General features: G+C 44.2%; 3 protein-coding genes across 9 annotated transcripts; 2 read left to right on the plus strand and 1 right to left on the minus strand.

The window, feature by feature from the left end:
• The first annotated feature begins 429 nt into the window (after positions 1-429).
• LOC115104410 (repetin-like) lies at positions 430-10,606 on the plus strand. Of its 4 annotated transcripts, none has more exons than XR_010460338.1 (5): positions 430-648; positions 1,158-2,652; positions 4,349-4,489; positions 5,713-9,256; positions 9,353-10,606. XR_010460338.1 is itself a non-coding variant. In XM_065006251.1 (4 exons), the coding sequence occupies exons 1-4, from the start codon at positions 605-607 to the stop codon at positions 6,178-6,180; spliced, it is 2,148 nt and encodes a 715-aa protein (XP_064862323.1). In that variant the 5' UTR covers positions 430-604; the 3' UTR covers positions 6,181-10,606. The 4 variants fall into 4 exon arrangements, 2 of the variants coding, with proteins under 2 accessions (XP_064862323.1, XP_064862324.1); XR_010460339.1 differs by having other exon boundaries at positions 430-634; XM_065006251.1 differs by having other exon boundaries at positions 5,713-10,606.
• A 114-nt stretch (positions 10,607-10,720) lies between these two features.
• Positions 10,721-20,877, plus strand: LOC135559594 (eukaryotic translation initiation factor 3 subunit A-like). Of its 3 annotated transcripts, XM_065006261.1 has the most exons (6): positions 10,722-10,972; positions 11,424-12,160; positions 15,990-16,202; positions 16,448-18,205; positions 18,490-18,586; positions 18,756-20,877. In XM_065006261.1, the coding sequence occupies exons 2-5, from the start codon at positions 11,447-11,449 to the stop codon at positions 18,562-18,564; spliced, it is 2,760 nt and encodes a 919-aa protein (XP_064862333.1). In that variant the 5' UTR covers positions 10,722-10,972; positions 11,424-11,446; the 3' UTR covers positions 18,565-18,586; positions 18,756-20,877. The 3 variants fall into 3 exon arrangements, with proteins under 3 accessions (XP_064862334.1, XP_064862333.1, XP_064862332.1); XM_065006262.1 differs by having other exon boundaries at positions 10,721-12,160; positions 18,490-18,582; XM_065006260.1 differs by having other exon boundaries at positions 10,722-12,160.
• LOC135563519 (group XIIB secretory phospholipase A2-like protein) lies at positions 19,908-23,002 on the minus strand. Of its 2 annotated transcripts, none has more exons than XM_065006264.1 (3): positions 22,856-23,002; positions 21,950-22,115; positions 19,908-21,600 (listed from the first exon to the last, which is right to left on the minus strand). In XM_065006264.1, the coding sequence occupies exons 1-3, from the start codon at positions 22,985-22,987 to the stop codon at positions 21,482-21,484; spliced, it is 417 nt and encodes a 138-aa protein (XP_064862336.1). In that variant the 5' UTR covers positions 22,988-23,002; the 3' UTR covers positions 19,908-21,481. The 2 variants fall into 2 exon arrangements, with proteins under 2 accessions (XP_064862336.1, XP_064862335.1); XM_065006263.1 differs by having other exon boundaries at positions 22,844-23,002.
• Positions 23,003-24,232: the final 1,230 nt, after the last annotated feature.

A 24,232-nucleotide genomic window follows, 5' to 3' on the forward strand; every position in this document is an offset into this window, starting at 1 on the left:
TTGTGTGTGGTATGGGTAGGGCCAGGAGTTTTTTCTTGACTATGATATCTGCTCTGCAAATGCATTTTCTCGCCCATTATAAACCAAATCTTAAGGCCGTGGAGTTTACTTGGTCTGGTCATGTGGTCAGGAAAAACTCCTGGCCCTGGGCATAGTACATGTGTATCAATGCAATGACATGTTTGTAAGTTCTCATGCCTGATAGCTAAAAGCAAGAAAACTGCCCAGGTTTCACTCCCCAGTTCAGTCTATAGATCGTCTTTCACGTTGTATATATTTAAATTAATAAAATATTCTGTCTAATATTGTAAGTGTATGTCAAGTAATTTAACATTTATTTTCAGGCCTAACTTTCATTGGTTTGGTCATAGAAAATGCCATGCTCTTCGCACTCCGTCCTATTGGTGGCAGTATTGGAATGTCGATCCTATGAAGCTGAATACAGAACTATTAGACGAAGTAGACAAGAAACGAGTTTATGTTGTTTGACCAGTTGCCTTTATAACGAACTTAACACGATCTATACATTTTATATTGAAATCGAAGCACTCCTATTTTTAAGAGAGACTGGTAATGCAAATGGTTTGACCCGACAAGATCCAGAATGAGACGGCGAACACAAGCCTGCGCGAAGGTAACAGACTCGAGGTAGGCAATCATTAGCTATAGTCAATGTTTGCCACCACTTATTATGGAATATGTGTAATGTGACTATTTCAATGTGGCAATTTCATGTATTTGTCGATATTCTATCTGGCATGCTTGCATCTACCATCGTTAGCTAGCAAGGTATATGCCAGCCTGCTCTGAAAATTATATTACAAACTAGCTAGGTAGTAAACTATGGCTAACGTTAGCTGGCTAACGCTAGCACATTTCAGCTGACATTCAGAACAATAACGTACAAGCAAGCTAAGTTGGCATTAAAGAAGACATGCAACTACTTATATATTGGAACTCAACTTGTTTGTTTAAAAGCCTTTTAATTCGTTTGAGGACTTATGTCTTGCCTTGAATGTGCATATATGGGCAAATAACATCCAATATAGCATCATCAAGGACCAACATGTTTATATTCATCACATACTTAACATTAGTGTTATATAGTTGTCACTCAGACACACAGTACAGTTCACCGCCCCCTTTATTCTCTACAGTGAACCTGGAGTATCAGCCCAGCTCAGGCACCTTGGCAGAATGGATCCAGAGAGGCGCAGTCACCAGAGGGAGTATGGAGATCCAGAGAGGCGCAGTCACCAGAGGGAGTATGGAGAACCAGAGAGGCGCAGTCACCAGAGGGAGTATGGAGAACCAGAGAGGCGCAGTCACCAGAGGGAGTATGGAGAACCAGAGAGGCGCAGTCACCAGAGGGAGTATGACGATCCAGAGAGGCGCAGTCACCAGAGGGAGTATGGAGAACCAGAGAGGCGCAGTCACCAGAGGGAGTATGGAGAACCAGAGAGGCGCAGTCACCAGAGGGAGTATGGAGAACCAGAGAGGCGCAGTCACCAGGGGGAGTATGGCGAACCAGAGAGGCGCAGTCACCAGAGGGAGTATGGAGAACCAGAGAGGCGCAGTCACCAGAGGGAGTATGGAGAACCAGAGAGGCGCAGTCACCAGAGGGAGTATGGAGAACCAGAGAGGCGCAGTCACCAGAGGGAGTATGGAGAACCAGAGAGGCGCAGTCACCAGAGGGAGTATGGAGAACCAGAGAGGCGCAGTCACCAGAGGGAGTATGGAGAACCAGAGAGGCGCAGTCACCAGAGGGAGTATGGAGAACCAGAGAGGCGCAGTCCCCAGAGGGAGTATGGAGAACCAGAGAGGCGCAGTCACCAGAGGGAGTATGGAGAACCAGAGAGGCGCAGTCACCAGAGGGAGTATGGAGAACCAGAGAGGCGCAGTCACCAGAGGGAGTATGGAGAACCAGAGAGGCTCGGTCACCGGAGGGAGTATGGAGAACCAGAGAGGCTCGGTCACCGGAGGGAGTATGGAGAACCAGAGAGGCTCGGTCACCGGAGGGAGTATGGAGAACCAGAGAGGCTCGGTCACCGGAGGGAGTATGGAGAACCAGAGAGGCTCAGTCACCGGATGGAGTATGGAGAACCAGAGAGGCGCAGTCGGCAGAGGGAGTATGGAGAACCAGAGAGGCGCAGTCGGCGGAGGGAGTATGGAGAACTGAGCTCAGGACAATGGAACGATAGCCTTAAGAGAGACAACGGCCAGGCTATGGCCAGAGAGCTCTACAGTGAATACTCCAGCATGAGGAGGACTAGAGAAGGTTGGGGGGACTATGGTGCTTCCTCTGATATGAGCTACACAATGGACCCATCGTCCAGAGACTGGAGCGAAGGCTCATTGAGGGGTAGTGGTGCTCCCTTCTCCCCAGACACAGATGGGGAGGTTGATGGAGATCCTGTGGAGCTCAGTGTGGAGGACCTGGAGCTCATAGAGGAGAAGAGAGCTGTTCTTGCTTTGCAAAAGGTTAAACGCGGAGCTAAGGACATGCCTAAAACACAGACTGCATACACAACAGCGAAGGGCATGTCTAAACCGAGGAAGGCGAACAATAGAACATTCAACAGTAATGTCGCGGACCAGTCGTCACGCATATGCCTACCTCTTAAACGGAGGGTGCTGGACATTCTGAGTAAGGTATGTACCTATTAGTGCTGTATTTATTATTCAGGGTTGGGGTTAATTCTGAATTGCTAAATGGTATTTAATTCCCATAAAAGTATTAGATTTGAATTGGCCACACTCCACAGGAAGCAGAATTACATTTGAATTAAAGGGATAGTTCATGCAAAAATCTAGATTTGTGTCAAATTCCCCTTTTAATTTATTCCATACATCATTATGTTCATGTTGACATCATGCATTTTTACCAAAACTATGTTTGACGTGTTGTAGCCCTACCAGCTCGCCATCATATATACAGTTAATAATGTGTAAGTACCTTTATTTAACTTTCCGTCTTGGGGCGTGACATTGGAGAAGCGTTCAAGTCAAGTCACGCTGAAATTACTATTAATCAAAGATGGATTTCAAGGTTTGCTCAAATGTTTGCTCGCACACCATTTCTGCTTCCTGTCTGTTGCAGCACGGCGCCCGTATTGCGAGGCTGATTAGTTAGGCCAAACAGGTGGGAGAAACAGGTGTGCGCGTAAAGCAAAAACAGAAAGAATCCATGTTTGCTTTGGAGGGGAGGGGGGTAGTAGCATCCATCAATTTAATTATTTCCTGGGTACTGCTTGGTGACGTAACTGTCTACCAACCACGGAAATTCCCTCCTACTTGGGGAAAGTGTCACCAAACATGCACAGTCTAGGTTCGGGAAATAAGACGCAAGGTGGGTAAGTGCTATTTTCTTTAATTTTTTTCACCTTTATTTAACCAGGTGGGCCAGTTGAGAACAAGTTCTCATTTACAACTGCGACCTGGCCAAGATAAAGCAAAGCAGAGCGACAAAAATGCCATACTGCTAGACCCCTGGGCTAAACATTTTTTAAACTCATCCCCCTAAAACAAGTTACAATTACAGTGGTCTGGAGATATGCAAGGTTAGTTATGTAGGTTCTCTAATTATGAATCATTCACTTTACATGTTATTACATGTAATGATAGAAAAACGTACATTTCTCAGAATGCATTTGAACAAACACTCCAGATTGGAAGGAACATTTCATGGCAAAAATACAAACAAAATACTGTTGGACATCATTGAGTTATAATCAAACTAGCATTTAAAATGGTATCTATTCTTTAGTAAGAGGTGCCAGGTGATTTTGGCAAAGTATTTGTCAAAGGATTAAGTCTCATATGTCCATATCTAAGTTTAATTTATTTAAAATTCTACTTTATAAAAAAATCTGCTTCCTGTGGGGTGTAAACAATTCGAATTTCAATTAATGGGTTGAATTGAATTAAATTCTGAATTGATCTCAACACTTATGAATAAATCTTCCCTGAGAGATCCAAAAGAAGTTGATGATGGATAGTAAAGAATGCCAAAAAAGCCTTTGTCCCAAAACATCAAGGCACTGGCGTTTAAGCGTAAAACATGTTAAGCTTTTTATTGTCTGTGGCTTATGCATAGCGAAAATAAACAAATCCACCAATGCGTTGCGGCTACAACAGCCTTCGTCAGGGTGACCATCAGATCTTTCCTGATTCTGATGTTTCTGCTACATGGACTTAGCAGCAGACCCCCTTTTCGCCAAACACAGATCTAAGATCAGCTACCCAAAACCATTAAGAGTCTTAAGAGGTAAATAGAAACTGACCTGAGATCACTATTCAGAGACAACTGCATTACACATACTAAAATATTGTCTCTATTTTCCTCCAGGATACCCCTGCCAAGCTGAAGAAACAAAACCAGATGCGAGCATTGGATCTGATGATTAGAGCTCCCCTAGAAAATGAAGAGGCCCGTCCTCTGAGACTGAGGGTTTTAATGAACCAGCGACGCTATCCCGACAATGAGGAGGTATGTAGCCATAACAAAACATACAGGTCGGCCAAAGTATCATAAGAAGGAAGTCAAGAAAACCATGGCCTCCGATTTATACAATCGATTTCTCCCATTGACACCCATTCCAAATTGGCAGGATATGAAGTGCCTACTTAATTGTACGCTTCATAATATTTTGTTGTGTTCTTATAGGCCTATAGTTTTTTTCTAAAATGTCACAGCTACATTAGTGTTATCCCTGTCAGCCACCTGATGCATCAATTGCTACCTAGCTTGCGAACAGTCATTGAGAGAACCTGTAGCACAACTAGCCAGCTAAACGCCAATTTTTGCCAAATGAGTCATTATACAACCAAATGCATTCATTGTGACGTTCAGATGAACACAGCCAAGCCCATGATAACACAAAGGTAGCGTGAAATGCGCGCGCACACACACACACACACACACAAGTGATACGTAAGTGAAGGATACGTTTGATGGGCCGGTGTTGATGATGCAAATCGAACACATTTTGATTGTTTTAGTGCTGAGCGATTAGTGCTTTTTCAGTTTCCATTATTATCATTTTTTAACATGAAATGCATTGTGGATTATGTGGGTTGAATGCTCTAATAGAGTAAAACAATTAATAAAAGCCCCATGATGGTAGTGACTGCCAATTACTGCTTATCACTTATTAAACTTTAATTTATTCACGTTACTTTAAATTAATAAAATATTTAATTTGTGTATATTACATTTGTTTTATTTGATGACCTTATTTCATTCCAAGTCATCTCATCTCTATAGAGCTTCTGCCTATGCTGTCTTACAAAATCACTATTTCCTAGTCCTTCAAAGTAAATAAGGCATACTTTTATGACTGCTGAATACCAACTAGATTATGTATTTTCAGGGAGAGATACCTCACAAAGCAACAGTTGCTCTCTATATCACCTGACAATTGTGCATTCTTCTCTCTTCAATAGATGGCGTAAAAGAAACAGACCAGACAAGTAGATGGATTATGGTCATTGTAGTTATGCGCTAAAGCATGCTGAATATTGGCCTGTTGGAAACTACAATTCCCTACTAAAAAAACTGAACGAAGTGGTATACAAATAATTGAACATATGTCGGTCAATTAGTTTAAAAAAGAAAAATACCCGAAATGTCGGTTAATTGCCCAGCACTAGTTTGTTGATAACTGAAGTGGTTAGATATTCATTGATATTTCATCATATGTTTCCTGTTAGGTGGTCCTGAATGATAAACGGCAAATTCAGAGGCCAGTTCATTCACTCAGGACACAGGAGAAAGACATAGCAGCCACAGGCTTCCAGCGCTTCCTCAATGTCCTCAATAAAGGGGTGGACCTCAACAAGCTCTCAAAGATCGTCAACAACAAAAATGGGTTACTCATTGTGGGCGAGGAGCTACCACAAGTTTGGCCGACTCTGCCCGAGGGTCATGTTGACTCCAGCAGTAGATCCAAGTCTTCTCTAGTTGAGGAGAAGACGAAGGTGAGGCTTGAGGATGAGCAGCGGCACGAGCAGATGCAGACCCTGCTGGAGATCGTTGGGCTGGACTTGGGGGTTGAGGAGTTGGGTCAGCTGACAGACAGGACCAATGACAGGCTGTATGGGAAGATGGGAGACATGAAAAGGAAGGAGTTCGAGAATGAGAAGGGGAAAAGAGAAAAAGGAAAGCGAGCCTTCATTTAAACATCTCAGTACTTCCTCATTACCATCAGACAGCGCCAGCCCCCTTCTAAACCAGCACTCAAACATGACCGTTGAATACAGCAGCTCTAGTAACAGGGTATGTGACATAGAGAGACACAGGGACAGATCGGAAAGAGATGAAGCGAGAGATGGTCACAGACACTCTAGTACCAGAGATCGGGACAGAGTCAGAAAAGGGGACACTCCTGCAAGAGAGAGATACGGGCAAAGATGCTCTCGTACCAGAGAGAAGGACTGAGTCAGAGAAAGGGACAGATCTGAGAGAGACTGAAAGGGAGACTGGCACAGACACTCCAGTACCAGAGAGAGACATGGACATACCGGTAGTCAGAGAAACTAACAGATCAGAAAGGAACAGAGATAAAGACAGGGACAAAGACCCAGAGAAAGACTGGGACAGAGGCCAAGAGGGAGACTGGGACAGATCTGAGAGACACCGGGACAGAGACCCAGAGAAAAGACTGACGGAGGCCAAGAGGGAGACCGGGACAGATCTGAGAGAAACCGGGACAGAGACCCAGAGAAAAGACTGTGACGGAGGCCGAGAGAGAGACCGGGGCAGATCTGAGAAAGACAGAAACCGAGAGATAGACAAGGACATAGACAGGAGGCTGCAAAGGACCAGAGACAAACATTCTGGGACCAGAAACTGGGACACCGACAGCAACTGCCACACTATTACTAGAGACTGGGACATGGAGAGATCTGAGAGGGTTAGGCATTGGGATGAGTCTATAGACGGCTCCATTGAGCTCTACTCATACTCCATGGACCCTATATACCCTGTTTCTCATCCTCCTCATGCATCTATGATGGCAACCTACTCCCCCACCCAGTACTCTCCGTAGATGGCATACCACAGCAGCCCCTACACCATTGTCTTCCCTCCAGGGAGGGGTTATCCCCCTGGTACCATGCCCCCTGATACCATGCTTCCTGGTATTATGTCCCCTGGTACCATGCTTCCTGGAATCATGCCCGCTGGTGCCATGCTGCCTGGTAACAAGCCCCTCCTACCTACCCCCCCTCCAGCTCACATCTACCCAGCCTGCTAGCAACCTCCAGCTCTCATCTACCCAGCCTGCTAGCAACCTCCAGCTCTCATCTACCCAGCCTGCTACTAGCAACCTCCAGCTCTCATCTACCCAGCCTGCTACTAGCAACCTCCAGCTCTCATCTACCCAGCCTGCTACTAACAACCTCCAGCTCACATCTACCCAGCCTGCTAGCAACCTCCAGCTCTCATCTACCCAGCCTGCTACTAACAACCTCCAGCTCTCATCTACCCAGCCTGCTACCAGCAACCTCCAGCTCTCATCTACCCAGCCTGCTACTAGCAACCTCCAGCTAACATCTACCCAGCCTGCTAGCAACCTCCAGCTCACATCTACCCAGCCTGCTAGCAACCTCCAGCTCACATCTACCCAGCCTGCTAGCAACCTCCAGCTCACATCTACCCAGCCTGCTAGCAACCTCCAGCTCACATATACCCAGCCTGCTAGCAACCTCCAGCTCACATCTACCCAGCCTGCTAGCATACTCCAGCTCTCATCTACCCAGCCTGCTACTAGCAACCAGCCTGCTACTAGCAACCTCCAGCTCACATCTACCCAGCCTGCTAGCAACCTCCAGCTCACATCTACCCAGCCTGCTAGCATAATCCAGCTCTCATCTACCCAGCCTGCTACTAGCAACCAGCCTGCTACTAGCAACCTTCAGCTCACATCTACCCAGCCTGCTAGCAACCTCTAGCTCACATCTACCCAGCCTGCTACTAGCAACCTCCAGCTCACATCTTCCCAGCCTGCCAGCACTCCAGCGTTCTTAAGTCAGAGATGCACATACATCCAACCCGCTAGCAACCACCATCTCACATACACCCAGCTAGCTAGCAACCACAAGGAAAAGAGACAGAAGCATGCAGAAGCCGTAGTGAAAGTGTCCTGTCAGATGGTGACAAAGAAGTCCCCTGCGGTATTGACCACTCGGATAGCGACAAAGGAGTCCCCCTCTGAAACAGGGCCTAAGAAAGAACTAGAAGGCGAGGAATCACATGCTGACGCTGCAGAGAAAGTGCCTCCTCAGGTGACTGCAATGGACTCTGCGGTCCCCTCTGAATAAAATCTGGTAAAAATGTTGTATCCAGGTGTCTTCATGAGGATTTTAATCGGATGTCTAAAGAGGCATCAGTATAAGATGAAAGGGAAGGGGAAGCATCTTGCAAAGAGGAGGAAAAAGGCTTGCCAGTACAAATGGAAGACACCACTTGTACACACTAAGGAGAAAGTGCCTCCTCTAGAGGCTGAAAAGGACTCTGGGGACCCCTCTGAGCCAAAGCCCAATACATTTTTTTTTTTTAAACACTAGAGGAAAAAGGAGAGATATTCATAACGGTACACAGAACCTATTTGATAAGGGGGAAACTGTCAAAGGCAAAAGCAGATGCTAAAGGCACTGAGGCCAATTCTGAACCAGCACCCAAGATGGAAGGGGAGGGAGGAATGACAGAAGGGAAGGAACTGCTTGCAGACACAATAGAGAAAGTAGTTACTCAGTTGATTACAAATGCCTCTTGGCTTCCCTCTGAACCAGGGCCCAACAAAAAACCAGAAAGAGGAAGAAACTGTTAGAGTAGAAACTGCTTGCAGATCATATGGAGAAAGTGTCTGCAAAGAGCCCTCAGGCCCTATTGGAACCAAAGGCCGAGAAGGAGAGGGCGACGCAATTAAAGATGGCGAGAAACTGCTAGCAGACCTTGTGGAGAATGCGGCTATAATGGGCCCTGGCTTTCTCTCTGAATCAGAGGCTGAGAAAGAGACGAGGGGAGAAACACCAAGTTCTCCCTTGGTTATCTGAAATACCCATGTTTTCACTAAGATGAGGTTATGTTGACCTTTTATCTACCTATGACTTGGCGTTCACCATTCAACCACATTTTGTCCTTGTTATGGCAAAGCCTTTTAATGACATTGAATTTCTTAAATGTTCCTCAACTTGAAGAGTTCAAGCTGAAGATAGGCGCGCCTAACATAGCCTCAAAGGATGGCTAGCTGTTGTAAGTAAAAGCACCAGAAATACATTGGTTTCAAGGGAACATGATTGTATTATATCATAGCAAGTCGTTCGTCTCAACTCTTTCTCTTTTCTGCAGATCTTCACTGGGCGTCATGAGCTCATCTCCCACTAGAATAGAACCTGCTTCTGACCCACCCAGACCCTATGGACATCAGTTGGCTTACATTGTTACCTATCAACCATTTTATAGATTTGTAATGACACTAACAAAGGATTTGTTAAAGTTGAGCCTTGTCCTTAAATGCTTCACATTGAAGTTATTTTCAGTGTAATTTATTGGTATTGTGTGTATGTGGTAGGACCTAGGCCGCTCATATATGCTAAGTACCTTTAGCGTCTACTGACGATAGTATCTTCTGGCCGGGGGAGTTTTATTAAGACCCCAGACACTTGCACTAAATGTTAACATGCATCATTTCACACATCGTTTGCGGTACGATTTTGGAAACATAAGGAACTATCTTACACATCAGTGGAGAAAAAAAACGCCCGTTTATTGGGTTAGGGTTCCCCCACGGCCATATTTCCATGTTCCAGTGCTGGTTTACGGAAAACGTACAGACAGTTGACTACCTGTGCTAATTAGTGATCTGCGTCTCCAAAAACCTGTGTAGAAACGGAAGATGGACACCGCAAACTCATCACCGAAAAATACTATCGGCTGCAACTGTTAAAACCGGTTTTATAAACTGGGTGGTTTGAGGCCTGATTTCTGATTGGCTGAAAGCCATGGTATATCAGACCGTATACCACAGGTATGACTAAGCATTTAGTTTGACTGCTCTAATTACGTTGGTAACCAGTTTACAATAGCAATAAGGCTCCTCTGGGGTTTGGGATTATGACCAATACCACTGCCAAGGGCTGTGTCCAGGCACTCTGTGTTGCGTCGTACATAAGAAAAGACCTTAGCCGTGGTATATTGACCATATACCACTCTTCCTCTGGCCTTATTGCTTTTATAACACGAGTAAATGTATATTTTGCATATGAAAGTAGATGGCTTTATGTTTCTAGAACCGTACCTCAATTTAGATGGAGTATTTGGCTGCCAGAGACAATTTTCCTGTTTAATAAACCAAATAAGGGCGTGGAGTTTACTTGGTCTGGTCATGTGGTCAGGAAAAACTCCTGGCCCTGGACATAGTACATGTGTATCAATGCGATGAAAAGACTAGCAGCGGAATTATGCTTGTAAATTGTCATGCCTGATAGCTAAAATAACTGCCATTGTTTCATTCCTCAGTTCAGTCAGCCCACCGATTTCTATAGATCATCTTTCACTTTGTAAATATGTAATTGAATAAAATATTCTGTCTAATATTGTAAATGTGTAGTGTGTCATATTTCAACGCATTGAGTTTTACAGTCCTTTTCAGGGACACCTTCCATTGGTTTTGTATTAGAAAATCCCATGCACTTTCGCATTCTGCCCTATTGGTGGCAGTATTGGAATTTTTGGTCCTATGAAGCTGAAATAATTTAACTCGAATTAGGGGCCTGGAAACGAGTGTATTGTTTGATCAGTTACCGTTCTAGCAATTGAACAATATACAATAGTATTTCCAAGTCAAAGCACTTCGATTTTTTTTCAGACTGGTTGTGTACGTGCAAGTTATCGGTACCTCGAACGAGACGGCGAACACAAAGGCCTGCGAATGTAGCATTAGCACGTTTAGAAGAGGGCAGACGGGAGGTAAACAATTATTACAATCATTGCTTGCACCTTTTAAGTGGCAACGTGACTTTAGATTTGGATATTTTATATATTTTGTCGATATTCTCCTACCTGGCATGCTCACATTTGACAATATTTAGCTAGCAAGCTATATGCGGGCCTGCTCTGAAAATTAGATTACTACCTAGCACATTTCAGCTGACATTCAAAACAATATTTTACGAGCAGGTTGGCATTATATAAGTCAAATTTAACTACCTATATATTGGAACTTGTTTGTTAGAAGCCTGTTAATTACTTTGAGTCCTTATGTCTTGCCTTGAACAGGCATATCTGGGCAAAAAACATCCAATGTAGCATAATCAACGACAAAACATGTTTATATTCATCACCTGCTTAACGTTAGTGTTATAGTTGTCACCCAGACACACAGTACAGTTCACCACCCCTTTATTATCTGGAGTATCAGCCCAGCTCAGGCACCTTGGCAGAATGTACCCAATGGATCCAGAGAGGCGAAGTCACCAGAGGGAGTATGGAGAACCAGAGAGGCGCAGTCAGCGGAGGGAGTATGAAGAACCAGAGACATGCAGTCAGCGGAGGGAGTATGAAGAACCAGAGAGATGCAGTCAGCGGAGGGAGTATGGAGAACCAGAGAGATGCAGTCAGCGGAGGGAGTATGGAGAACCAGAGAGGCGCAGTCAGCGGAGGGAGTACAGAGAACCGAGTTCAGGGCAATGGGACGATGGCCTTGAGACGAGAGGCAACGGCCAGGCTATAGCCAGAGATCTCTACAGTGAATACTCCAGCATGAGGAGGACTAGAGAAGATTGGGAGGACTATGGTGCTTCCTCTGATATGAGCTACATAATGGACCCATCGTCCAGAGACTGGAGCGAAGGCTCATTGAGGGGTAGTGGTGCTCCCTTCTCCCCAGACACAGATGGGGACGTTGATGGAGATCCTGTGGAGCTCCTTCGGAACAGGATGGAGCTGGAGATCATCGAGGAACAGATTGCCCTTAAAAAAGCTGTTCTTGCCATGGAATTGGTTGGGCCTGAATCAAAGGCCATCTGTAAACAGAAGACGAAGGACAAGGACCTTGAAGTGTTAACAACAAATGTTTCCAATAACGATGTTACTCTTAAAGAGAGGGTGAATTGCATTTTGAGAAAGCGGGCATGGACCAATGAATGTCGCTCAAAGGTATGTGCTTGTTACTACATCTGTATTGATGAATCGATTGATTTCCTGATGTTTGATGCACTGTTCTGTTCCATTACATAGACTAAGGCGAGGCAGTTGAATAACCCCTAAGTGAAGATCTAGAATCAGTTACCCATAAACCTGTCCCCATTAACCATTTAGAGGTAAAAAAAATATATATTAAACTGACCTTAGATCAGTATTCAGGGACAACGTAGGCTTGATCAGCATCATACATCTTCAAAGTCTTTCTTAGTTCTTTGTGTGTCCTTTTCAGGAAATGTGTCTTACATCGCAAACTCAACAGCACAACTTCACCACATATACATAAATACAATAGGGATGTGCATCTTTCCCTTTTCAAGACGATTTGACATGTATCTAGATGCAATGTGCTCTGATACGGGAACGATAAGTTTTAATTTGAAAGGATTCGGGTTTGATACACTCACATTTGTAGCATAAACACATCCATTTTCCATTCTGAATTGAAACGTGCTGCTGATTTAGCTCATAAGCTGGGCCTCTCAGAGCTGGAGCTGTGTGTGAGTAAACTTTATACAGTGCCTTCGGAAAGTATTCATACCCCTCGACTTTTTCCACATTTTGTTAAATTAGTCTGATTTCTAAAAATGATTCAATCAAATTTCTCCTCACACAATCTACACACAATACCCCATAAGGACAAAGCAAACGGGTTTAGGCATTTTTGCTAATTCATCATGAGGGGAAAAGGAAACCGCACACTGCTCTTGATAGTATCACCGATCATTAAAAAAAACTGAAATCACATTTACATAAGTATTCAAACCCTTTACTCAGTACATTGTTGAAGCACCTTTGACTGCGACTACAGCCTCAAGTCTTCTTGGGTATGACTCTACAAGCTTGGCACACCTGTATTTGGGGAGTTTCTCCCATTCTTCTCTGCAGATCCTCTCAAGATCTGTCAGGTTGGATGGGGAGCGTTGCTGCACAGCTATTTTCAGGTCTCTCCAGAGATGTTCAAGTCTGGGCGCTGACTGGGCCACACAAGGACATTCAAAGACTTGTTCCGAAGCCACTCTTGCATTGTCTTGGCTGTGTGCTTAGAGTTGTTGTTCTCTTGGAAGGTGAACCTTGGTCCCAGTCTGAGGTCCTGAGCGCTCTGGAGCAGGTTTTCATCAAGGCTCTCTCTGTACTTTGCGCCAGTCATCTTTCCCTCGATCCTGACCAGTCTCCCAGTCCCTGCTGCTGAAAAACATCCCCACAGCATGATGCTGCCACCGCCATGCTTCACCATAGGGATGGTGCCAGGTTTCCTCCAGACGTGACTCTTGGCATTCAGGCCAAAGAGTTCAATCTTGGTTTCATCAAACCAGAGAATCTGGTTTCTTTAGGTGCCGTTTGGCAAGCTCCAAGCGGGCTGTCATGTACCTTTTACTGAGGAGTGGCTTCCGTCTGGCAACTCTGCCATTTAAAGCCTGATTTAGTGGAAGTTTCTCCCATCTCCACAGAGACTCTAGAGCTCTGTCAGAGTGAACATCGTGGTTACCTCCCTGACCAAGGCCCTTCTCCCACGATTGCTCAGTCTGGCCTCGCGGCCAACTCTAGGAAAAGTCTTGGTGGTCCAAACTTCTTCTATTTAAGAATGATGGACGGCACTGTACAAAAATGTTTTGTTACCCTTCCCCAGATCTGTCTCGTTGAAGGAATTGTTTGTAGAGCTACATCATGGCTTGGTTTTTGCTGTGACATGCACTGTCAACTGTGGGACCTTTATAGACAGTTGTGTGTAGAGGTCGACCGATTAATCGGAATGGCCGATTAATTAGGGCCGATTTCAAGTTTTCATAACAATCGGAAATCTGTGTTTTTGGGCACCGATTTCCTTTTTTTTGTTGTAATTTTCTGGTTTGTTATAGCTTTATTTAACTAGGCAAGTCAGTAAAGAACACATTCTTATTTTCAATGACTGCCTAGGAACAGTGGGTTAACTGCCTTGTTCAGGGGCAGAACGCTAGATTTTCACCTTGTCAGCTCAGGGGATCCAATCTTGCAACCGTACAGTTAACTAGTCCAACGCTCTAACCATTGAACTCCACAAGTAGCCTGCCTGTTACGCGAATGCAGTAGAAGCCAAGGTAAATTGCTAGCTAGCATTAAACTTATCTTTAAAAAAACAATCAATCGTAATCACTAATCCATTTTAGCAGGCAATATTAACCAGGTGAAATAGTGTCATTTCTCTTGCGTTCATTGCACTTAGAGTCAGGGCATATGCAACAGTTTGGGCTGCCTGGCTCATTGCGAACTAATTTGCCCGAATTTTACGTAATTATGACATAACATTGACGGTTGTGCAATGTAACAAGAATATTTAGACTTAGGGATGCCACCCATTAGATAAAATACCGAACGGTTCCGTATTTCACTGAAATAATAAGCGTTTTGTTTTCGAAATGATAGTTTCCGGATTCGACCATATTAATGAACAGAGGCTCGTATTTCTGTGTGTTATTATGTTATAATTAAGTCTGATTTGATAGAGCAGTCTGACTGAGCGATGGTAGGCAGCAGCAGGCCCGTAATCATTCATTCAAACAGCACTTTCGTGCGTTTTTCCAGCAGCTCGTCGCAAGCACAGCGCTGTTTATGACTTCAAGCCTATCAGCCTAATGGCTGGTGTAACCAATGTGAAATGGCTAGCGAGTTAGCTGGGTGTGCGCTAATACCGTTTCAAACGTCACTCGCTTTAAGATTATGGAGTAGTTATTCCCCTTGCAGTGCAAGGGCCGCGGCTTTTGTGGAGCGATGGGTAACACTGCTTCGAGTGTGGCTGTTGTTGATGTGTTCCTGGTTCGAGCCCAGGTAGGGGCGAGGAGAGGGACAGAAGCTATACTGTTACACTGGCAATACTATAGTGCCTATAAGAACATCCAATAGTCAAAGGTATATGAAATACAAATGGTATAGAGAGAAATTGTCCTATAAATACTATATGAACTATATTAACATGTTCTGAGCAAGGAACATAAACGTTCGCTTTTTTACATGGCACATATTTTACATGGCACATATTGCATATTGGCACATATTACTTTCTTCTCCAACACTTTGTTTTTGCATTATTTAAACCAAATTGAACATGTGCCATTATTTATTTGAGGCTAAATTGATTTTATTGATATATTATATTAAGTTAAAATAAGTGTTCATTCAGTATTGTTGTAATTGTCATTATTACAACTAAATAAATTGGCCGATTAATCGGTATCGGCTTTTTTGTCCTCCAATAATCAGTATCGGCATTGAAAAATCATAATCGGTCGACCTCTAGTTGTGTGCCTTTCCAAACCATGGATGATCAATGGAAAGAGGTTGCACCTGAGCTCAGTTTTGAGTCTCACAGCAAAGGGTCTGAATACTTATGTAAATAATGTATTTCAGATTTTTATGGGGTATTGTGTGTGTGGATTGCTGAGGATTATATATATATATTTTGTAATGAGGCTGTAACATAACAACATTTGGAGAAAGTCAAGGGGTCCGAATACTTCCCGAAGGCACTGTATGTCTATGGTGTGTGTACTATGTAGGCACGTGATCTGGCCGTAAGGGAGACTAGGCATCTACCCACCCCCCTGGCAGATTTGGGTGGACAATGTTTTATGGTTCTGAAATCGGCATAACCCACTAACTAACTTTGTCATTTTTAGTTAGTGGGTTATCTCAAAATTGAATGGTTTCAAAATCGAATGTTTTTTCTTTCTGTTGGTCAGAATAGTTTGTTTAATTCTCTGATACTGGTGGTGCCGGTACCTTCAATATTTTCCTCAATTTACTCTAGGAGGCTGCCAACCAGAAGGTCCCTCCCAAGCTTGTTCTCCATCCGCCCAAAGTGGTCAAAAGCTTTGTGGAACGGATGAACGAGTCCATCCTGCACAAAGACAGCAGATTGAAGGGCAGCCTTACCCTGGACGTCCATGAAGAGGAGCATCCTCTGAAACTCAAAGTGGAGGCTTTATTGGCACAGCGACACAATCCCACGGTGAATAAGGAGGTATGTACTATGTACCATATCTGGGATCAATTGTGTTTTGGAAGCGGACCAGCATACACGTTTAAAATGTATAGATGCACTATTGTAAAGTGGCTATTCCACTGGATGTCATAAGGTGAATGCACCAATTTGTAAGTCGCTCTGGATAAGAGCGTCTGCTAAATGACTTGTAAATGTATAGCTGTTGCAGTGGATGGTTATTTGTTGACGTTTCCTCATGTTTGGTCCCTTATCCCATTGTTCAGGACAAAGCAGCCAAGGGCTTCCAGCACTTCCTTGATGTCCTCAACAAAGGGGTGGACATCGACAGGCTCTCAAAGATTGTCAACAATTTCAAGGATTTACCCTCTGAGGAGAGAGAGAAAGATAAAGAGGAGAGCGCATGCTCAAGTAAATGTCACAGTATTACCTTGTTATCAGATAGCTCCAACTCCAGCCCTCCTTGCCATCGGTGGACCGCAAAATACAAACGCTCTAGCACCAGAGACCAGGACCGAGACAGAGACAGGGGCAGATCTGAGAGAAACAGAGACAGGCGCTCAAGCACCAGAGACCAGGACAGAGAGAGAGACAGAGACAGGGGCAGATCTGAGAGAGACAGAGACAGACGCTCAAGCACCAGAGACCAGGACAGAGAGAGAGACAGAGACAGGGGCAGATCTGAGAGAGACAGGGGCAGATCTGAGAGAGACAGAGACAGGGGCAGATCTGCGAGAGACAGACGCTCAAGCACCAGAGACCAGGACAGAGAGAGAGACAGAGACAGGGGCAGATCTGAGAGAGACAGAGACAGTGGCAGATCTGAGAGATACAGAGACAGACGCTCAAGCACCAGAGACCAGGACAGAGAGAGATACAGAGACAGACGCTCAAGCACCAGAGACCAGGACAGAGAGAGAGACGGGGGCAGATCTGAGAGAGACAAGGACAGAGAGAGATGGTGGGAGCGAGACAAAGAGTGGGATGGGGACAAGGAAAGCTTCCGGGGGCTTTACCCATACTCCAACGATCCTACACACCCTCCTGCATCTTTGATGGCAACCGACCCAGTGCAGTACTCTCAGTACATGGCAAACCACGGCAGCCCCTACGCCAGCGCCTTCCCTCCAGGGTGTAGCTTTCCCCCTGGTACCGTGTTCCCTAGTACCATGCCCCCGAGTACCGTGCTCCCTGGTACAGTGCCCCTCCCTAACCCCCTTGGGTATCCACTGTACCCCAACTGCCCACCTTCTTACTATAGTGGCCCTTCAGAAAGATTTTTCCAGCCATACACACAGGCCACTGGAAACCCTCAGTTCACAAACATGGATGTACAAGTGCAGGACCCATATGCATCCCTGAGCATCCCTGAACAGGAAATAGAGACTGTGTGGCCCAGACTTGTCCATCCCAGCATAAACCAAGACTCAAAGCCTGCCGGACTAAACCGTTTGAGTATAAAAGCGCAACTGAAGAGGGAACGCTATCGGATTAACTTGATTAATTGCAGAAATATACAAGAATTGAGGCAGCTTAAAGAAACTCCTCTGGTGGCTGCCAAGGAGCCCGGTACAAAGAAAGTGCCAGATGGAGATGCAGTCATAGAAGGGGAGAAACTGCATTTTGTGGTCCCTCCGGTGGCTACAACGTATTCTGGGGGACCCTGTAGAACAGGATTCCCAAATAGAAAAGGGAGAAAGGGGAAAACACTGGAAGAAAAAGGAGGTTTATTCAACCAAGGTTTATCCATGAGAAACAGAGCCTATTTTACAAGGTGGAAACTGCGTTTGGCGGAAGCGGTTGCAAAAGGCCTTGAGGTCCCCTCTGAACCAGAGCCCAAGACGGCGCCAGAAGCGAAGGACAAATCATTGACAGAATGGCAGAGGCTGTTTGCAGACTCTGTGGTGAATGTGGCTGCAACGGACCTATCTGCCCTTTCTGAACCCGAGGCTGAGAAAAAGCCAGACTGGGAGACCGAGCAGAAAAGGACCGACGAAGAGATGAAGGTGAAATTAAAGAAAAAGGTTTGTGACATTTTGAGTTCTGAGACCACATTTGCTCGAATGAATCAAAGTACTGTCTTTGCTATGAAGGTACTTCACTAATTTGTGATGTCCCCTATTGGTTATGAAGAATGCATGTCTGCATCTATTCAAAACGTTAATACATTTCATCCCCAGAGAGTGGCAGAAACACCAAAACCTTGATGTGTCCCTCTTGATTTTCTACTAATTAAATAGTGAGGATTTGAGATATCAATATGACCAAGCCTTTTTAAAGACAATAATTCTGTTGTTTTTTTCCGCAGCTTGGCGAGTTCAACCTGAAGATGAAGCAGAAATTGACGCATTTAAAAGAAGTCCCATCAGAAGCCCCAACATAACCTGAAAGGGCGGCTGTTGTAGGTAAAACAGCTTGAAATTCAACATCTGTTTCATGTCAATGAATGTGTAGTCAGATAACACCTTAAAATGTAAGATGTCACTAATAATACCTAGAGAATCTTTTATTTGTGACACTCACGCAATGACATCATTCATCTCAAGTCTTCTTCTTTTCTGCTGATCTTCACAGTGCGTCATGAGCTCACCTCCCCTTCGAACCTGCTGCTGACCCATCCAGACCCCGTGAACATCCGTTGGCTAACATTCTCTTTATCTAATATACACTCACTGGCCAGTTTATTAGGTACATAACGGGTCGGATACTCCTTTTCCTCCAGAACGGCCTGAATTGTTCGGGGCACTCTACAAGTTGTCTGAAACGTTCCACATGGATGCTGGTGCGATGGCATCACGCAGTTGCTGCAGATTGGACGGCAATACATTCATGCTGCAAACAGCCCATTCCATCTCATCCCAAAGATGCGGTACTGGGTTGAGGTCTGAGGACTGCACAGGCCACTCAAGTAAACTGAACTCGATTGTCCAGTGTTGATGATCACATGCCCACTGGAGCTGCTGCTTCTTGTTTTTAGCTGTGGAACCCGGTGTGGTCGTCTGCTGCAATAGCCCATCCGTGACAAGGATCGACAAGTTGTTCATTCTGAGATGCTGTTCGGCACACTGCCATTTTTTGTCTGTTTGTGGCCCGTCTGTTAGCTTACACGATTCTTGCCATTCTCTTTTGACCTCTCATCAACGAGTTGTTTTCGCCAACAGGACTGCTGCAGAATGGAGTTTTTTTGTTTGTTTGTTGCATCATTCGCAGGGTAGTCTAGTGGTTAGAGTGTTGGACTAGTAACCGGAAGGTTGCAAGTTCAAACCCACGTGCTGACAAGGTACAAATCGGTTGTTCTGCCCCTGAACAGGCAGTTAACCCACTGTTCCTAGGCCGTCATAGAAAATAAGAATTTGTTCTTAAACTGACTTACCTAGTTAAATAAAGGTAAAATAAATTATCGGTTAACACTAGACACTGTTCTGCCTGAAAAGCCCAGGAAGGTGGCCATTTCTGAGATACAGGCGTGTCTGGCACCGACGATCATAACATGCTTAAAGTCGCTTAGTTCAGTTGTTTTGTACATTCTAACGTTCAATGGAACAGTAACTGAATGCTTCAATCCCTGTCTCCCTGCTTTATATAGCAAGTCACGGCCACGTGACTCACTGTCTGTAAGAGCGATCCATTTTCGTAAATGGGGTGGTGTACCAAATTAACTGGCCGATGAGTGAGTTGTTTTTGGGAGTATCTGTTCTTTATTTGACTATTTTTATTTTTGACAACTTTTACTTTTACTTTGCTACATTCGTAAAGAAAATAATGTACTTTTTACTCAATACAATTTCCCTGACACCAAAATGTACTCATTACATTTTGAATACCTAGCAGGACAGGAAAACATGTGAAGTGCTGAAGAAAAAAGAAATCCAGGAAATGTTCCATATGCACACATTTGTTTACATCCCCTGTTAGTGAGCTTTTCTCCTTTGCCAAGATAATCCATCCACCTGACAGTTGTGTCATAAAGAAGCTGATTAAACAGCATGATCATTACACAGGTGCACCTTGTGCAGGGGACAATAAACGGACACTTTTGTCACACAACACAATGTCGCAGATGTCTCAAGTTTTGAGGGAGAATGCTGACTGCAGGAATATCCACCAGAGCTCTTGCCAGATAATTTAATGTTGATTTCTCTACCATCTCCGTCGTTTTAGAGAAATTGTCAGTACGTACAACCGGCCTCACAACCGCAGACCACGTGGGGGGTGCTGTGGAGCGTTTCTGTCTGTAGTGAAGCCCTTTTGTGGGGGAAAAAAATATTTCTGATTGGCTGAGCCTGGTGGTGGGTGGCTCTGGCTGCCAAGTGGGTGGGCCTATGCCCTCCAAGGCCCAACCATGGCTACACCTCTGCCCAGTCATGTGAAATCCATAAATGAGTGCCTAATGAACTTATTTCCTTATATGAACTCTAACCCAGTAAAAACATAGGAATTGTTGCATGTTGCTATTATATTTTTGTTCAGTATAATAATACCACCATAGGTTTGTCTTTTGGCCATATCCTCTGAGGATTCATATTGAAGTTTTTTTCAGTGTACTGTATGTTCAGATTGCTTTTATGGCATGGGCAGTACCAGGAGGTTGTTTTAGTTATAAAAACCAGGAAACTGTCTAACTATTTTCAATCCCAAGCTTATAGATCCTGTTTCATTTTGTATATATTTAACTGAATAAACTGCTTTCTTTGTATCTCAGGACTAAGTGTGGAGTAATGTATAATTTCTACCTAATTGTGTCAATTAAAAAATGAATCATGAATGAAGTTCTGGCGAGATATAAAACACATTTGAATTTAATAGAAGATAATGTCTGGCATTCATCTTTGTAAATTCATGTACAGTATATTTGCATAGTTAGTGTATAGTTTGAACTTCAGATTTGTGTGTGTTCTGTGTTCCCCTGTTTTCAGGAAGAGATGCAGTCTGAAGCACATGGCATTCTCATATTTTCCACAACTCAAGAAGACAAATACAAGATTGTATTGTATTACACATTTTTTTGTAGATTTAAAAATAATAATAAACCCAACAGTTGTTGCAAATATACAGCACTTGTTCTGTTAAACAAAACCAAGTAAAACACCAAATAAATTACACAAATAGCCAAAATATGAGTCTTTTGAAAAAACCCTAATCAATTTGAATCTCCAGCAGTCATTTGGAGTGACGTATCATCCCATATTACTTGGTGAATAGGAGAGCTGTGTGTGTGTGTATGCATGCATACGTGTGTGTTTGTGTGTGTGTGTATGCATGCATACGTGAGTGTGTGTGTGTATGTCTGTAACCCTAATTTAACGCTCATCCCTCTCCTCTCCTTCACAGAGGCAGGCTTCCCTCTGGCTGTTTATATAGGGCCTGCAGCCCAGAGTCCAGACTGTGTTGAACAGGGTGTCCGCTACCGTCTCACAGGCTAGAAGGTAAAGAGGGACATGGGGATGAGAGTTAATTACTGGCCTATTTAAACATCTTGAACAAAATATCAATAGGCCTGATGAAAGTGCAATGAAGTTCAGGTATAGGGCTGTAGGTGTAATCTGTGGCTCTGTATGAAAAGTGTACAAGCTGTCAAATCATAGATTTTTACTTAATTCCTTGCGCCCCCTCAAAGTTCATTGGAGAAAGTTTGAGGGGAGGGATGTTGGCGCCTCCTGCAATGGACTTTGAGAGGGAGTTGAGGAACAGAGGAATCAAGGGCTTGATGGCTTATACACTTTTCAGACTGTGGAACTTTCCATGTACACTGCATCAGGTTGACTGACCTTCAACCTTTGACATGAAGCCCAGGCTCTTCTTGAGGTCAGAGCAGATGCTGTGGAGACACCAGCGGAACTTGGAGTCGCAGCGGTACTTGTTGGAGCCGCAGGTGTCGTAACACATGTCCAGCTGATTGCAGCACTTAGTCATGGCAGGAATGCCCAGATCAACCTTGATGGAACAGGACAAGGGTGGTGAGTGTGTGTGTGTGGTGTGCTATAATGGTGTTATACACTAAGTGTACAAAACATTAGGAACACCTTCCTAATATTGAGTTGCACCAACTTTTGCCCTCAGAACAGCCGCCATTAGTCGGGGTGTGGACTCTACAAGGTGTCGAAAGCGTTCCACAGGGATGCTGGCCAATGATGACTCCAATGCTCAAGTTGGCTGGATGTCCTTTGGGTGGCGGACTATTCTTGATACACACAGGAAACGGTTGACCGTTTACAAACCCAGCAGCATTGCAGTTCTTGACACGCTCAAAGCGGTGCGCCTGGCACCTACTACCATACCTTGTTCAAAGGCACTCAAATATGTTGTCTTGCCCATTCATCCTCTGAATGGCACACATACACAGTCCATGTCTCACTTGTCTCAAGGCTTAAAAATCCTACTTTAACCTGTCTCCTCCCCTTCATCAACACTGATTTGAAGTGGATTTAAAGTGACATCAATAAGGGATCATAGTGTTCACCTGGTCAGTCTGTCATTGAAGGAGCAGGTGTTCCTAATGTTTTGTACACTCAGTGCATGCATACTCTTCAATCTGTATATTATTGGAGTTGTATGTACAATGATATCAATGTACAAGTCGAAAAATACTTGATTGGGGAAATGTTTCACCGAGCATTAATGTGTGGGTGTGCGTGTGTTTCCAATCATCTACATATGCATACACTATTGGGTACCGGAAGGCCTAGGAAGTAGGCGCTGCATCCGTTGGGCTCTGGCATCTGGTAGTCAGGGCGAGGAAGAGCAGCTTTACCTGAGGTAGAAAGAATGTTAGAGAAATCAGTTCCCTTCAATTCAAGAAATGCCATGAGGAATATTTATTTCCACTTTTAATTTATTTTTTAAATCCAAAGAGGAAAGTAGGAACTGAAATTTCAGTTTTACTTGATAAATTCATTGAATTGACATGAAATGGAACTGAACCCATCCTTGTTTGCCATCCACACTTGATTGACCAACCCAGCAAAGGGGGCCCACTGATCACAGATGTCAATTCAAAGTCTACTCCACACTGGTTCAACCTAATTTCATTGAAATGATGTGGAAACAATGTTGATTCAACCAGTGTGTGCCCAGTGGGAGGTTGGATGTCCATAAATTGTATGTCAGACAACAGACGTTGTTAGAGAAGATTATCAGTTCATTAATGGTGGCAACCAAAACAGAGTCCATGGTCAACACAGGTAAAGCCCATGGGACATGTGATATCAAAGGTGAAGACTACAGCCTAGCTGTGAATCACTGAGTATTTCACACTTTACCTCATGACACCTCTGCCAGCTCTCTCTCGTTGCTCATAGTCCACTGACTAAGGAGCATTATCAGATGTGAGGTGATAAAGGTTATTAGTAATGTCAAAGGAAATCCTAGTATAGGCTCTCCCTAATCAGTTATATGGTGTCCTTGCATTTAAGAGTTTAAATGGCTTCAACATGAGGATGTGTTAAAGACCTCAGAAAATCTTAATGTCCATGTTTATCTCCATTGGGTACCATCTCGCTAATCTATAATGGATCTCTACCTGCCCGGATAATCGTTACGCAATTTGAATTTAGGATCACATGGAAGCGGTCTATACAGAACAGAATATCTCGGCTAACTAATCACTAGCCTGGTCTAGGTGGACTTGTTTCGCTAACTCCTATAATGGGCCCTGGCTTTCTCTCTGACCCAGAGGCTGAGAAAGAGACGAGGGGAGAAACAACAAGTTCTCCCTTGGTTATCTGAAATACCCATGTTTTCACTAAGATGAGGTTATGTTGACCTTTTATCTACCTATGACTTGGCGTTCACCATTCAACCACATTTTGTCCTTGTTATGGCAAAGCCTTTTAATGACATTGAATTTCTTAAATGTTCCTCAACTTGAAGAGTTCAAGCTGAAGATAGGCGCGCCTAACATAGCCTCAAAGGATGGCTAGCTGTTGTAAGTAAAAGCACCAGAAATACATTGGTTTCAAGGGAACATGATTGTATTATATCATAGCAAGTCGTTCGTCTCAACTCTTTCTCTTTTCTGCAGATCTTCACTGGACGCCATGAGCTCATCTCCC

The sequence above is a fragment of the Oncorhynchus nerka genome, linkage group LG21 (genome assembly GCF_034236695.1).
Source record: "Oncorhynchus nerka isolate Pitt River linkage group LG21, Oner_Uvic_2.0, whole genome shotgun sequence".
Taxonomy (NCBI): domain Eukaryota; kingdom Metazoa; phylum Chordata; class Actinopteri; order Salmoniformes; family Salmonidae; genus Oncorhynchus; species Oncorhynchus nerka.